A 14528-nucleotide genomic window follows, 5' to 3' on the forward strand; every position below is an offset into this window, starting at 1 on the left:
GAGAGACACGGAGAGAGACACGGGGAGAGACACGGGGAGAGACACGGGGAGAGACACGGGGAGAGACACGGGGAGAGACACGGGGAGACACGGGGAGACACGGGGGGAGACACGGGGAGAGACACGGGGAGACACGGGGGGAGAGACACGGGGAGACACGGGGAGAGACACGGGGAGAGACACGGGGAGAGAGACGCGGGGAGAGACACAAGGAGACACGGGGAGAGACACGGGGAGAGAGACGCGGGGAGAGACACGGGGAGACACGGGGAAAGAGACGCGGGGAGAGACACGGGGAGAGACGCGGGGAGAGACACGGGGAGAGACACGGGGGGAGAGACGCGGGGAGAGACACGGGGAGACGCGGGGAGAGACGCGGGGAGAGACACGGGGAGAGACACGGGAGAGACGCGGGGAGAGACGCGGGGAGAGACACGGGGAGAGACACAGGGGAGAGAGACGGGGAGAGACGCGGGGAGAGACGCGGAGAGAGACACGGGGAGACACGGAGAGAGACACGGGGAGACGCAGAGAGACACGGGGAGACACGGGGAGAGACACGGGGAGAGACACGGAGAGAGACGCGGGGAGACGCGGGGAGATGCGGAGAGACACGGGGAGAGACACGGGGAGAGACACGGGGAGAGACACGGGGGGAGACACGGGGGAGACACGGGGGAGACACGGGGAGAGACGCGGGGGGAGACACGGGGAGACACGGGGAGACACGGGGAGACACGGGGGGAGACACGGAGAAAGAGACGGGGGGAGAGACACGGGGAGAGACACGGGGAGAGACACGGAGAAAGAGACACGGAGAAAGAGACGGGGGGAGAGACATAGGGAGAGATGCGGGGGGAGAGACAGGGAGGGAGAGACATGGGGAGAGACACGGGGAGAGACACGGAGAGAGAGACACGGGGAGAGACGCGGGGGGAGACACGGGGAGAACAATAAAGCATCATCACACTGACAAAGACAAAGATTCCACGTGTAGCCTTAACAGACTGTAGGGGCAAGTGCTGCTAGCGAGCAGCACCTATGAAGGCCGGCACGGCACACGAGGGGGTGGGTGGCCAGCACCACGCCCACACAGACACACACACAGTGACAGACACACAGTCACACACACAGTGACACACACAGTGACACACACACACAGTGACACACACAGTGACACACACACACAGTGACACACACACACACAGTGACACACACACACACAGTGACACACACACACAGAGACACACACACACACAGTGACACACACACACACAGTGACACACACACACACAGTGACACACACACACACAGTGACACACACACACACAGCGACACACACACACACAGTGACACACACACACAGAGACACACACACACACAGTGACACACACACACACAGTGACACACACACACACACACTCACCCACACCACCCCACACGTACCCTGGTACGTCGCCCTGTGTGTCGGTAGCGGCGGCGGTGGCGTTGACTCCGGCGCGACCATCTCCACCACGCCGGTGAGCCCCTGTGCCGAGTGCCGGGCCCCGCTGTGCAGGAAGGGGTGGGGGCCCCCTCCCCCCCCTCCTCCCCCCCCACCAGCCCCTCCCCTCCACGCCGGGGCCGCGGGGGTGGGGGCGTCGGGGGGGGAGGGCTGGGGGGTGAGCCAGGAGTGGGTGGGGGTGGGGGTGGGGGGGGGCAGTCTTGGGGGAGGGGGGAAGGGGGGGGAGGAGGGGGGGGAGGAGGGGGGGGAGGAGGGGGGGGAGGAGGGGGGTCGTGGGGGAGGGGCCAGGGGGGTGGCAGACTCCTGGGGGAGGAGGCTGCTGCTCCTCCCACTACGGGGGGGAGGGGGAGGGGGGAAGGGGGAGGGGGAGGGGGGAAGGGGGAGGGGGAGGGGGGAAGGGGGAGGGGGGAAGGGGAGGGGGGAAGGGGGAGGGGGAGGGGGGAAGGGGGAGGGGGAGGGGGGAAGGGGGAGGGGGAGGGGGGAAGGGGGAGGGGGGAGGGGGAGGGGGGAAGGGGGAGGGGGAGGGGGGAAGGGGGAGGGGGAGGGGGGAAGGGGGAGGGGGGAGGGGGAGGGGGGAAGGGGGAGGGGGAGGGGGGAGGGGGAGGGGGGAAGGGGGAGGGGGAGGGGGGAAGGGGGAGAGGGGAGGGGGGGATAGAGGGGGAGGGGCACATTTGAGTCACCCACAACGCCTGTCAAGACTGCCGGCAAGACCCACTCCACCCCCCCCCACCACTCCACCTCACCACTCCACCTCACCGCCCCACCACCCCACCCCCCCACCCCCCCCCACCACCCCCCACCTGTGAGTGTCGCTGCAGGAGGGCGACGTCTGGGGGGTCCCCCCCGTTGCCGCGGCGATGACCCTGGGGTCGGAGGTCAGCAGGTCGCGGGGGGTCGTTGCCGCGGCGAGGGCGGCCGGTCCGGCGGAGTAGACGGTGGTGGTGGCGGCGGTGGTGGTGTAGGTGGTGGTGTAGGTGGTGGTGGCGGTTGTGGCGATGGTGGTGGCGGTTGTGGCGGTGGTGGTGTTGCGTGCGCAGGACGTGAGTGCGGTGATGCTGAATTGGTGCACTGTGGGAGCACAAACGTTAACACGTGAACACACACACACACACACGCACACACACACACAGACACACACACACAAACACACACACACACACACACACAGACACACACACACACACACAGACACACACACACAAACACACACACACACACACACAGACACACACACACACACAGACACACACACACACGAACACACACACACACACACAGACACACACACACAAACACACACACACACGTGTACACACACACACACGCACACACACACACACACAGACACACACACACAAACACACACACACACACACACACAGACACACACACACACACACAGACACACACACACACGAACACACACACACACACACACAAACACACACACACACGTGTACACACACACACAGACACACACAGACACACACACACACACGAACACACACACACACAGACACACACACACAAACACACACACACAGACACACACACACACACACATACACACACAGACACACACACGTGAACACACACACACGTGAACACACACACACACAGACACACACACAAACACAGACACACAGACACACACACACATACACACACAGACACACACACGTGAACACACACACACAAACACACACACACACGTGTACACACACACACAGACACACACAGACACACACACACACGTGAAAACACACGAACACGCACAGACACACGAACACGCACAGACACACGAACACGCTTACACGTGAACATGAGCGTGCACATGAACACACCTTTATCGGAGACGGGCGAAGGCTTCGGATTTGCCACAAGTGCCACCACCTGCAATGGGGTGACACACAAGCGGTGGAGGGGACACGTGGGGTGAGACACCCACACACCTCGAACCAGAGGTCGCTAACCGGTTTTGATTCCTTACCCGATACCCGGCTGGGTACCCGGCCGGGTACGGGTAGGGTACGGATATCGGGTACCCGATTGCGACCTCTGGGATGAAGCCACGTTGCAGACGCGGGTGGGTTGATTCTAGGAACTTGAATTGTGAGAAGAGACAAGACGTTGGGAAATGAGTGACAAACACGGTGACTCAACAGTGACTCACGGCCTACCCGTACCCGGCCGGGTACGGGTAGCCGGGTATCGGGTAGGGTACGGGTATCGGGTACCCGGTTGCGACCTCTGTCTCGAACCCAGCCTCTCAGTGTCTCCGACACGGCCACCGTGAACTCATCACGGCCACCGTGAACCCATCAGGGCCACCGTGAACCCATCAGGGTCACCGTGAACCCATCAGGGTCACCGTGAACCCATCAGGGCCACCGTGAACCCATCACGGTCACCGTGAACCCGTCACGGTCACCGTGAACCCATCACGGCCACCGTGAACTCATCAGGGCCACCGTGAACCCATCACGGTCACCGTGAACCCATCAGGGCCACCGTGAACCCGTCACGGTCACCGTGAACCCGTCACGGTCACCGTGAACCCGTCACGGTCACCGTGAACTCATCACGGCCACCGTGAACCCATCAGGGTCACCGTGAACCCATCAGGGCCACCGTGAACCCATCACGGTCACCGTGAACCCATCACGGTCACCGTGAACCCATCAGGGCCACCGTGAACCCATCACGGTCACCGTGAACCCATCACGGTCACCGTGAACCCGTCACGGTCACCGTGAACCCGTCACGGCCACCGTGAACGCGTCACGGTCACCGTGAACCCATCACGGTCACCGTGAACCCATCACGGTCACCGTGAACCCGTCACGGCCACCGTGAACCCATCACGGTCACCGTGAACCCGTCACGGCCACCGTGAACCCATCACGGTCACCGTGAACCCATCACGGTCACCGTGAACCCATCAGGGCCACCGTGAACCCATCAGGGCCACCGTGAACCCATCACGGTCACCGTGAACCCGTCACGGCCACCGTGAACCCATCACGGTCACCGTGAACCCATCACGGTCACCGTGAACCCATCAGGGCCACCGTGAACTCATCAGGGCCACCGTGAACCCGTCACGGTCACCGTGAACTCATCACGGTCACCGTGAACCCGTCACGGCCACCGTGAACTCATCAGGGCCACCGTGAACCCATCACGGTCACCGTGAACCCGTCACGGCCACCGTGAACCCATCAGGGCCACCGTGAACTCATCAGGGCCACCGTGAACCCGTCACGGTCACCGTGAACTCATCACGGTCACCGTGAACCCGTCACGGCCACCGTGAACTCACCAGGGTCACCGTGAACCCATCAGGGCCACCGTGAACTCACCAGGGTCACCGTGAACCCATCAGGGCCACCGTGAACTCATCACGGTCACCGTGAAGCCCGTCACGGCCACCGTGAACCCATCAGGGCCACCGTGAACCCGTCACGGTCACCGTGAACTCATCACGGTCACCGTGAACCCGTCACGGCCACCGTGAACTCACCAGGGTCACCGTGAACCCACCAGTGCCATCGTGAACCCATCAGGGCCACCGTGAACCCGTCACGGCCACCGTGAACTCACCAGGGTCACCGTGAACCCACCAGTGCCATCGTGAACCCATCAGGGCCACCGTGAACCCGTCACGGCCACCGTGAACTCACCAGGGTCACCGTGAACCCACCAGTGCCATCGTGAACCCATCAGGGCCACCGTGAACCCGTCACGGCCACCGTGAACTCACCAGGGTCACCGTGAACCCACCAGTGCCATCGTGAACCCATCAGGGCCACCGTGAACCCGTCACGGCCACCGTGAACTCACCAGGGTCACCGTGAACCCACCAGTGCCATCGTGAAGCCAGCGTACCCGAGTGGGAGAGGCCGGGTGGCCGAGGAGGAGCTTGGAGGAACCCGTGAGACAGTAGACCGGAGTGGCGCTCTTGAGCTGTGACAAAGACAAAGGTCCCCCGTGTAGCCTTAACAGACTGTTGGGGCGAGTGCTGTTAGCAGCGAGCAGCAGCTCCGATACGAAGGCTGTGGCAACACATTCAATCTCCTGGCTCCGCCAAATAGGGTTTGGCCAGGAGACCTCATAGACGCCTGTTCCCCCGGGGCCTCCGACACAAGCTAATTAATCACACACACACAACAACAACAACCGCCATTCGCCACTAAGTGGCGGTGACGTCACCATGACGCTTGTGCCAGGCCAAGTGCACCTTGAGGCTACCACGTGAAGTGTCGAACGCCCGCTGGCAGGTCACGGGGCAGACCCAGCAGGTGCCACGGGTCGACTGACCGAGATGACCGAGACAACTGGCTGATGCACCACCTGTGCCCCCTACTGTACCAACTCGCTGTGCTTTAGCCACCCGGCGCTCCGCTCGTTGTTGTGAGCGTCGCTCCTCCGCCCTCCGTTGTTGTTGGAGGGCGACTGCCTCCAACTGCCCAGTAGCGTCCTTCACGAGCCTCCTCCACTGAGGCCGATCTTGACACCGCTGGTAGCAGTCATCGGCAAATCCACTCAGCTCCACGTCCTCCTGTACCACGTCACTCCATCTCTTCTCTAGCCCGTGCCGCGCCCGTTTAGCCCCCTCGATCCGACCGAACAAAAGCTGTTTGGGCATGCGGTGGCTGGGCATGCGGGCTACATGACCCAGCCAACGCAGCCTTGCCTGCCGGAGGAGCTCACTGATGGGACTTTGCCCAGATCTTTCAAGGACTTGTGAGCTCCTCACACAATCCAGCCTGCAGGTTAAACCCAGGATGGATCGTAGGCAGGCCAGCCTAAATGTTTCCAACCGGCGAAGACAGACACACACACAGACAGACACACACACACACAGACACACACACAGACACACACACACACAGACACACACACAGACACACACAGAGACACACACACAGACACACACACACACACAGACACACACACACAGACACACACACAGACACACACACAGACACACACACACAGACACACACACACAGACACACACAGACACACACACACAGACACACACACACACAGACACACACAGACACACACACTGACAGACACACACAGACACACACACACACAGACAGACACACAGACACACACACAGGCACCGGGCCCGTCTCTCACCTTCTTCCTGGGCCTCTCCTCCCCCGCCCCCCCCCCCGTGCCCCCCGAGGAGGAGGAGTGGGTGGGGGTGGTGGTGGGGATGGTGGTGGGGGTGGGGGTGGGGGGGGGTGGGGATGGGGGCGGGGGGGGGTGGCCGAGTTTCGCCGCCTTCCGCTTGCCAGAACCCACGCCGCCTCGCACACTCAGCTGGGCGGGGCGAGGTCAGAGGTCGGGGGGGGGGCAGGAAGAGGTCAGAGGTCGGGGGCGAGAGGGGGTTGGAATGGGGAGGTGAGGTTACTCAACCGCTCACCCGCTCGCTCACCTATTCACTCACCGACCGGCTCACTCACCCACTCAATCACTCCCTCACCCACTCACCCACTTTCCCACTCACCCACTTTCCCACCCACCCACCCGCCCACCCGCCCACCCGCTCACCCACCCGCCCACCCGCTCACCCACCCGCCCACCCGCTCACCCACCCGCTCACCCGCCCGCCCACCCGCTCGCCCACCCACCCGCCCGCTCACCCACCCGCCCGCTCACCCACCCACCCGCTCACCCGCTCGCCCGCCCGCTCGCCCGCTCGCCCGCCCGCTCGCCCGCCCGCTCGCCCGCCCGCCCGCCCGCCCGCCCGCCCGCCCGCCCACCCGCCCACCCGCTCACCCACCCACCCACCCGCTCACCCACCCACCCGCTCACCCACTCACCCACCCACTCACCCACTCACCCACCCACTCACCCACTCACCCACCCACTCACCCACTCACCCACCCACTCACCCACTCACCCACCCACTCACCCACTCACCCACCCACTCACCCACCCACCCACCCACCCACCCACTCACCCACCCACTCACCCACCCACTCACCCACCCACTCACCCACCCACCCACCCACTCACCCACCCACCCACCCACTCACCCACCCACCCACTCACCCACCCACTCACCCACCCACTCACCCACCCACCCACTCACCCACCCACCCACCCACCCACTCACCCACCCACTCACCCACCCACTCACCCACCCACCCACTCACCCACCCACCCACCCACTCACCCACCCACCCACTCACCCACCCACTCACCCACCCACTCACCCACCCACCCACTCACCCACCCACTCACCCACCCACTCACCCACTCACCCACCCACCCACCCACTCACCCACTCACCCACTCACCCACCCACCCACCCACTCACCCACCCACCCACCCACCCACTCACCCACCCACCCACTCACCCACCCACCCACCCTTACCTCCAGCTCCTCACGGCTGCAGAAGCTGGCGATGGCAAACCCATCGATAATGTCCTCCTCCTCCACCACCACGTCCACCACTCGCATCGCCACGTCGTCCACCACCACGTTGTCCACCTTCCGCATCACCACGTCGTCCACCACGTCGTCCACCACGGCAAGCTCCTCCTTCTTAACCACCTCGTCCACCACACCTCTGTCTGCCAGTCTCCTCTCAACCTCCTCCTCCTCCTCCACCTTCACTTCCACCTTCACTTCCACCTTCACCTGCTGCTCATGATGATGATGATGCTCCTGCTGCTTCTGCTGATGATGCTGCTGCTGATGATGCTGTTGCTGCTGCTCCTCCTGCTTCTGCGGATGATGCTGATGCTGTTGATGCTGCTGTTGCTGCTGATGACGCTCCTCCTTCTGATGATGTTGTTGCTGCTGATGATGTTGCTGCTGTTGCTGCTGTTGCTGATGCTGCTGTTGCTGCTGCTGATGCTGATGCTGTTGCTGCTGATGATGTTGCTGCTGCTGTTGCTGCTGATGATGTTGTAGCTGCTGCAGCTGATGATGATGTTGCTGCTTCTGTTGATGTTGTCCATGCTGCAGCTGATGATGATGTTGCTGCTCCTGCTTCAGCTGATAATGTTGCTGCTGATGATGTTGCTGCTGATGTTCTTGCTGATGATGTTGCTGCTGCTGATGTTGCTGATGATAAAGTTGCTGCTGCTGCTGCTGATGATTTTGTTCCTCTTTCAGCTGATGACGATGCTGCTGCTGCTGCTGCTGATGCTGCTGCTGCTGATGATGATGCTGGCGGTGTTCACACAGAGCTCCGCTAGTCCGGCACTCTGCCTCACCCGGTGAGCGGTGGCGAGTTGCCACTCTGCCCTCACCGTTCACCATCCCACCCCCCCACTCCACCACAGCGGACACGCCACGAGCGCTGCTCACCACAGAGTCGCTCACCACCTCCGCCCCACTCAACCTCACCACAGAGTCGCTCACCACAGAGTCGCTCACCACCTCCGCCCCACTCAACCTCACCACAGAGTCGCTCACCACAGAGTCGCTCACCACCTCCGACCCCCTCAACCTCACCACAGAATCGCTCACCACCTTAGCAATGTCGCTCACCACCTCCGCCCCCCTCAACCTGTCCAGAGGGTCACTCACCACCTCTGCCCCATTCAACCTCACCACAGCATCGTCGCTCACCACCTTAGCAATGTCCCTCACCACCTCCGCCCCCCTCAACCTCACCACAGAATCGCTCACCACCTCCGACTCGCTCACCACCTCCGCCCCATTCAACCTCACCACAGAATCGCTCACCAACTCCGACTCGCTCACCACCTTAGCAATGTCCCTCACCACCTCCGCCCCATTCAACCTCACCACAGAATCGCTCACCACCTCCGCCCCATTCAACTTGTCCAGAGGGTCGCTCACCAACTCCGCCCCATTCAACCTCACCACAGCATCGTCGCTCACCACCTTAGCAATGTCCCTCACCACCTCCGCCCCATTCAACCTCACCACCTCCGCCCCGCTCGCCGCCCCCCTGGTCCTCGCGGCGGCGGCGTCGCCGCTCACCGCCAGGCGTGCGATGGCGATCGTGGGCCACATCCCTGAAGCAGCTTTCTCTACGGCCGCGTTAGCCGTGGTGGTGGTGGCGGCGGTGGTGGCGGTGGTGGCCGTGGTGGTGGCCGTGGTGGTGGTGGCCGCTCCCCTCCTACGCCGCACTCCCGGCGCGCGGCAAGAACCGGCGGCCTTGCCGGAACGCGGCTGCTGCTTCCGCTGCGGTTGTTGTTGTTGCTGTTGCTGTTGTTGCTGTTGTTGCTGCTGCGGTGGAGTTACCAAACCTCTCTGCTTGGCACGGGGAGGCCGGATGCCGACGCTGGGTCTGGACACGCGGGAGCGCCGATCGACGGTGGCGGTGGTGGTGGCGGTGGTGGTGTCGGTGGTGGCTACGGTGGTGGCTACGGTGGTGGCGGTGGTGCCGGTGGTGCCGGTGGTGGTGGTGGTGGTGCCGGTGGTGCCGGTGGTGGCGGTGGTGGTGGTGGCGTTTGTCTTGAGGCTCCTACGCCTCCGGTGACGGCCGTGGGTGGTGCCGGTCATGCCGGGAAGTGTGGGTCGAGGCTACGGAACGAGAGCCACCACCGCCACCACCGCCACCACCGCCACCACTGCCACAACCGCCACAACAACCGCCACCACCGCCGCAACCGCCACCACCTCCTCTTCTCTCGCTCTCTGCTACCTCACTCTCTCGAGGAGGTGAGGACAGCCATGGGCAGCTGACGTCGGGAGGTAAGAGAGAGAGAGGGGGGAGGAGAGAGGAGAGAGTGTTAGTGACTTAGACAAAGCCTGCCTCAGGCCTAGTCACTAGTTGACTAGGCTTGCCTCTATCCTAGTCAACTAGTTGACGAAGCCTGCCTCAGGCCTAGTCAACTAGTGACTAGGCTTGCCTCAGGCCTAGTCACTAGTTGACTAAGCCTGCCTCTATCCTAGTCGACTAGTTACTAGGCCTGCCTCAGGCCTAGTCAACTAGTGACTAGGCGTGCCTCAGGCCTAGTCAACTAGTTGACTAAGCCTGCCTCTATCCTAGTCAACTAGTTGACTAAGCCTGCCTCAGGCCTAGTCAACTAGTGACTAGGCGTGCCTCAGGCCTAGTCAACTAGTTGACTAAGCCTGCCTCAGGCCTAGTCAACTAGTGACTAGGCTTGCCTCAGGCCTAGTCACTAGTTGACTAAGCCTGCCTCTATCCTAGTCGACTAGTTACTAGGCCTGCCTCAGGCCTAGTCGACTACTGACTAGGCCTGCCTCAGGTCTAGTCAACGAGTGACTAGGCATGCCTCAGGCCTAGTCAACTAGTGACTAAGCCTGCCTCAGACCTAGTCAACTAGTAACTAAGCCTGCCTCTATCCTAGTCAACTAGTGACTAAGCCTGCCTCAGGCCTAGTCAACTAGTGACTAAGCCTGCCTCTATCCTAGTCAACTAGTGACTAAGCCTGCCTCAGGCCTAGTCAACTAGTGACTAGGCCTGTCTCTATCCTAGTCAACTAGTGACTAAGCCTGCCTCTATCCTAGTCAACTAGTGACTAAGCCTGCCTCTATCCTAGTCAACTGGTGACTAGGCCTGCCTCAGGCCTAGTCAACTAGTGACTAGGCCTGCCTCTATCCTAGTCAACTGGTGACTAAGCCTGCTTCAGGCCTAGTCAACTAGTTAACTAAGCCTGCCTCTATCCGAGTCAACTAGTGACTAGGCCTGCCTCAGGCCTAGTCAACTAGTGACTAGGCCTGCCTCTATCCTAGTCAACTAGTGACTAGGCCTGCCTCAGGCCTAGTCAACTAGTGACGAAGCCTGCCTCAGGCCTAGTCAACCAGTGACGAAGCCTGCCTCTATCCTACCTAGTCAACTAGTGACTAGGCCTGCCTCAGGCCTAGTCAACTAGTGACTAGGCCTGCCTCTATCCTAGTCAACTAGTGACTAGGCCTGCCTCAGGCCTAGTCAACTAGTGACTAAGCCTGCCTCAGGCCTAGTCAACTAGTGACTAAGCCTGCGTCAGGCCTAGTCAACTAGTGACGAAGCCTGCGTCAGGCCTAGTCAACCAGTGACGAAGCCTGCCTCTATCCTAGTCAACTAGTGACTAGGCCTGCCTCTATCCTAGTCAACTAGTGACTAGGCCTGCCTCAGGCCTAGTCAAATAGTGACTAGGCTTGCCTCAGGCCTAGTCAACTAGTGACTAAGCCTGCCTCAGGCCTAGTCAACTAGTGACTAAGCCTGCCTCAGGCCTAATGACTAGGCCTGCCTCAGGCCTAGTCAACTAGTGACTAGGCCTGCCTCAGGCCTAGTCAACTAGTGACTAAGCCTGCCTCTATCCTAGTCAACTAGTGACTTAGCCTGCCTCAGGCTTAGTCACTAGTTGACTAAGCCTGCCTCAGGCCTAGTCAACTAGTGACTAAGCCTGCCTCAGGCCTAGTCAACTAGTGACGAAGCCTGCGTCAGGCCTAGTCAACCAGTGAAGAAGCCTGCCTCTATCCTAGTCAACTAGTGACTAGGCCTGCCTCTATCCTAGTCAACTAGTGACTAGGCCTGCCTCTATCCCAGTCAACTAGTGACTAAGCCTGCCTCAGGCCTAGTCAAATAGTGACTAGGCTTGCCTCAGGCCTAGTCAACTAGTGACTAAGCCTGCCTCAGGCCTAGTCAACTAGTGACTAGGCCTGCCTCTATCCTAGTCAACTAGTGACTTAGCCTGCCTCAGGCTTAGTCACTAGTTGACTAAGCCTGAGTTGTTGTGGTGTCTGTGGTGGTGGTGGCTGTGGTGGTGTCTGTGGTGGTGGTTGTGGTGTCTGTGGTGGTGGTGGCTGTACTGCTGCTGGTGGTAGTTGTTGTGGTGTCTGTGGTGGTGGTTGTGGTGGTGGCTGTGGTGGTGTCTGTGGTGGTGGTGGTTGTGGTGGTTGTGGTGGTTGTGGTTGTGGTGGCTGTGGTAGTGGCTATGGTTGTGGTGATGTTGTTCGTGTCCTGATCTTTCAAGAGGAACCACCAACCTTCCGGTGAGGTCAAATCTTTTAGTCACTTCCTGACGGCTGAACAGCTGACGTCAGAACAGATGACGTCACAACAGATGACGTCAAAACAGGTGACGTCAGTACAGCTGACGGCTCAACAGCTGACGTCAGAACAGCTGGCGGCTGAACAGCTGGCGGCTGAACAGCTGGCGGCTGAACAGCTGGCGGCTGAACAGCTGGCGGCTGAACAGCTGGCGGCTGAACAGCTGGCGGCTGAACAGCTGGCGGCTGAACAGCTGGCGGCTGAACAGCTGGCGGCTGAACAGCTGGCGGCTGAACAGCTGGCGGCTGAACAGCTGGCGGCTGAACAGCTGGCGGCTGAACAGCTGGCGGCTGAACAGCTGGCGGCTGAACAGCTGGCGGCTGAACAGCTGGCGGCTGAACAGCTGGCGGCTGAACAGCTGATGACGTCCCTGGCTTCAGACCTGCAGTTCTAGAAACAACAACAACAACAACATTGATCGTCAGTGAAGCAACAGAGCGGACTATACAATAGCAGCAGAAGTAGCAGCAGCAACAGTAGTAGTAGCAGTAGTAGCAGTAGTAGCAGCAGCAGTAGTAGTAGCAGCAGCAGCAGTAGCAGCAGTAGTAGCAGCAGTAGTAGTAGCAGCAGCAGCAGTAGCAGCAGCAGCAGTAGTAGCAGTAGCAGCAGCAGTAGCACCACACTATACAACAACAACCGCCATTCGCCACTAAGTGGTGGTGACGTCACCACGACGCTTGTGCCAGGCCAAGTGCACCTTGAGGCTATCACGTGAAGTGTCGAACGCCCGCTGGCAGGAGGTCACGGGGCAGACCCAGCAGGTGCCACGGGTCGACTGACTGATATGACCGAGATGACTGGCTGATGCACCACCTGTGCCCCCTGCTGTACCAACTTGCTGTGCTTTAGCCACCCGGCGCTCTGCTCGTTGTTGTGAGCGTCGCTCCTCCGCCCTCCATTGTTGTTGGAGGGCGACTGCCTCCAACTGCCCAGTAGCGTCCTTCACTGAGGCCGATCTTGACACCGCTGGTACCGGTCATCGGCAAGTCCACTCAGCTCCACGTCCTCCTGTACCACATCACTCCATCTCTTCTCTAGCCCGTGCCGCGCCCGTTTAGCCCCCTCGATCCGGCCGAACAAAAGCTGTTTAGGCATGCGGTGGCTGGGCATGCGGGCTACATGACCCAGCCAACGCAGCCTTGCCTGCCGGAGGAGCTCACCGATTGGACTTTGCCCAGATCTGGGAACACTATACACTACCCTATACACAACCCCACGATCCACTACACATTACACTACTATACATTACAATATACACTACACCCTACGCTACACTACTATACACTACATTATATACTACACAATACACTAGTATAAAGTGTAATATAGTGTATAATCTAGTGTATACTGTATACAATACACTACATTATATACTACACAATACACACTACACTAGTGTAAAGTGTAGTGTATAATCTAGTGGATACCGTATACAATACACTACTATACACTACACACTACGAAACACTACACTACATTACACTACTATACACTACACTATACACTACACTACTATACACTACACACTACATTACACTACTATACACTACACTGCTATACACCACAAAACACTACACTATACACTACTATACACTACACTACTACACTATACACTACACACTACACTACACACTACACTACACACTACTATACACTACACTATACACTACACACTACGAAACACTACACTACATTACACTACTATACACTACACTATACACTACACTACTATACACTACACACTACATTACACTACTATACACTACACTGCTATACACTACACTGCTATACACTACACACTACATTACACTACTATACACTACACTGCTATACACCACAAAACACTACACTACACTATACACTACTATACACTACACTACTACACTACACACTACACTACACACTACACTATACACTACTATACACTACACTATACACTACACACTACTATACACTACACTATACACTACACAACACACTACACTATACACTACACTACTACACTATACACTACACTACT

At 59.5% G+C, this 14528-nt stretch overlaps 1 protein-coding gene across 1 annotated transcript in view; it reads right to left on the reverse strand.

Annotated features, from left to right (window-relative positions):
* The window catches only part of LOC144952972 (uncharacterized), a 16489-nt gene extending 3810 nt beyond the window's left edge, over nucleotides 1-12679 (reverse strand). Inside the window, exons 1-8 of the mRNA XM_078883456.1 lie at nucleotides 12445-12679; nucleotides 7903-10190; nucleotides 6656-6841; nucleotides 5393-5470; nucleotides 3349-3397; nucleotides 2305-2572; nucleotides 1701-1835; nucleotides 1447-1550 (exon numbers count right to left, since the gene is read on the reverse strand). Of these exons, the coding sequence (XP_078739582.1) occupies nucleotides 1447-1550; nucleotides 1701-1835; nucleotides 2305-2572; nucleotides 3349-3397; nucleotides 5393-5470; nucleotides 6656-6841; nucleotides 7903-10011 (2929 nt within the window). The 5' untranslated portion in view covers nucleotides 10012-10190; nucleotides 12445-12679. The remainder of the gene's footprint in view (nucleotides 1-1446; nucleotides 1551-1700; nucleotides 1836-2304; nucleotides 2573-3348; nucleotides 3398-5392; nucleotides 5471-6655; nucleotides 6842-7902; nucleotides 10191-12444) is intronic.
* Between the last annotated feature and the right edge of the window lie 1849 nt (nucleotides 12680-14528).

The sequence above is a fragment of the Lampetra fluviatilis genome, chromosome 71 (genome assembly GCF_964198595.1).
Source record: "Lampetra fluviatilis chromosome 71, kcLamFluv1.1, whole genome shotgun sequence".
Lineage (NCBI taxonomy): Eukaryota > Metazoa > Chordata > Hyperoartia > Petromyzontiformes > Petromyzontidae > Lampetra > Lampetra fluviatilis.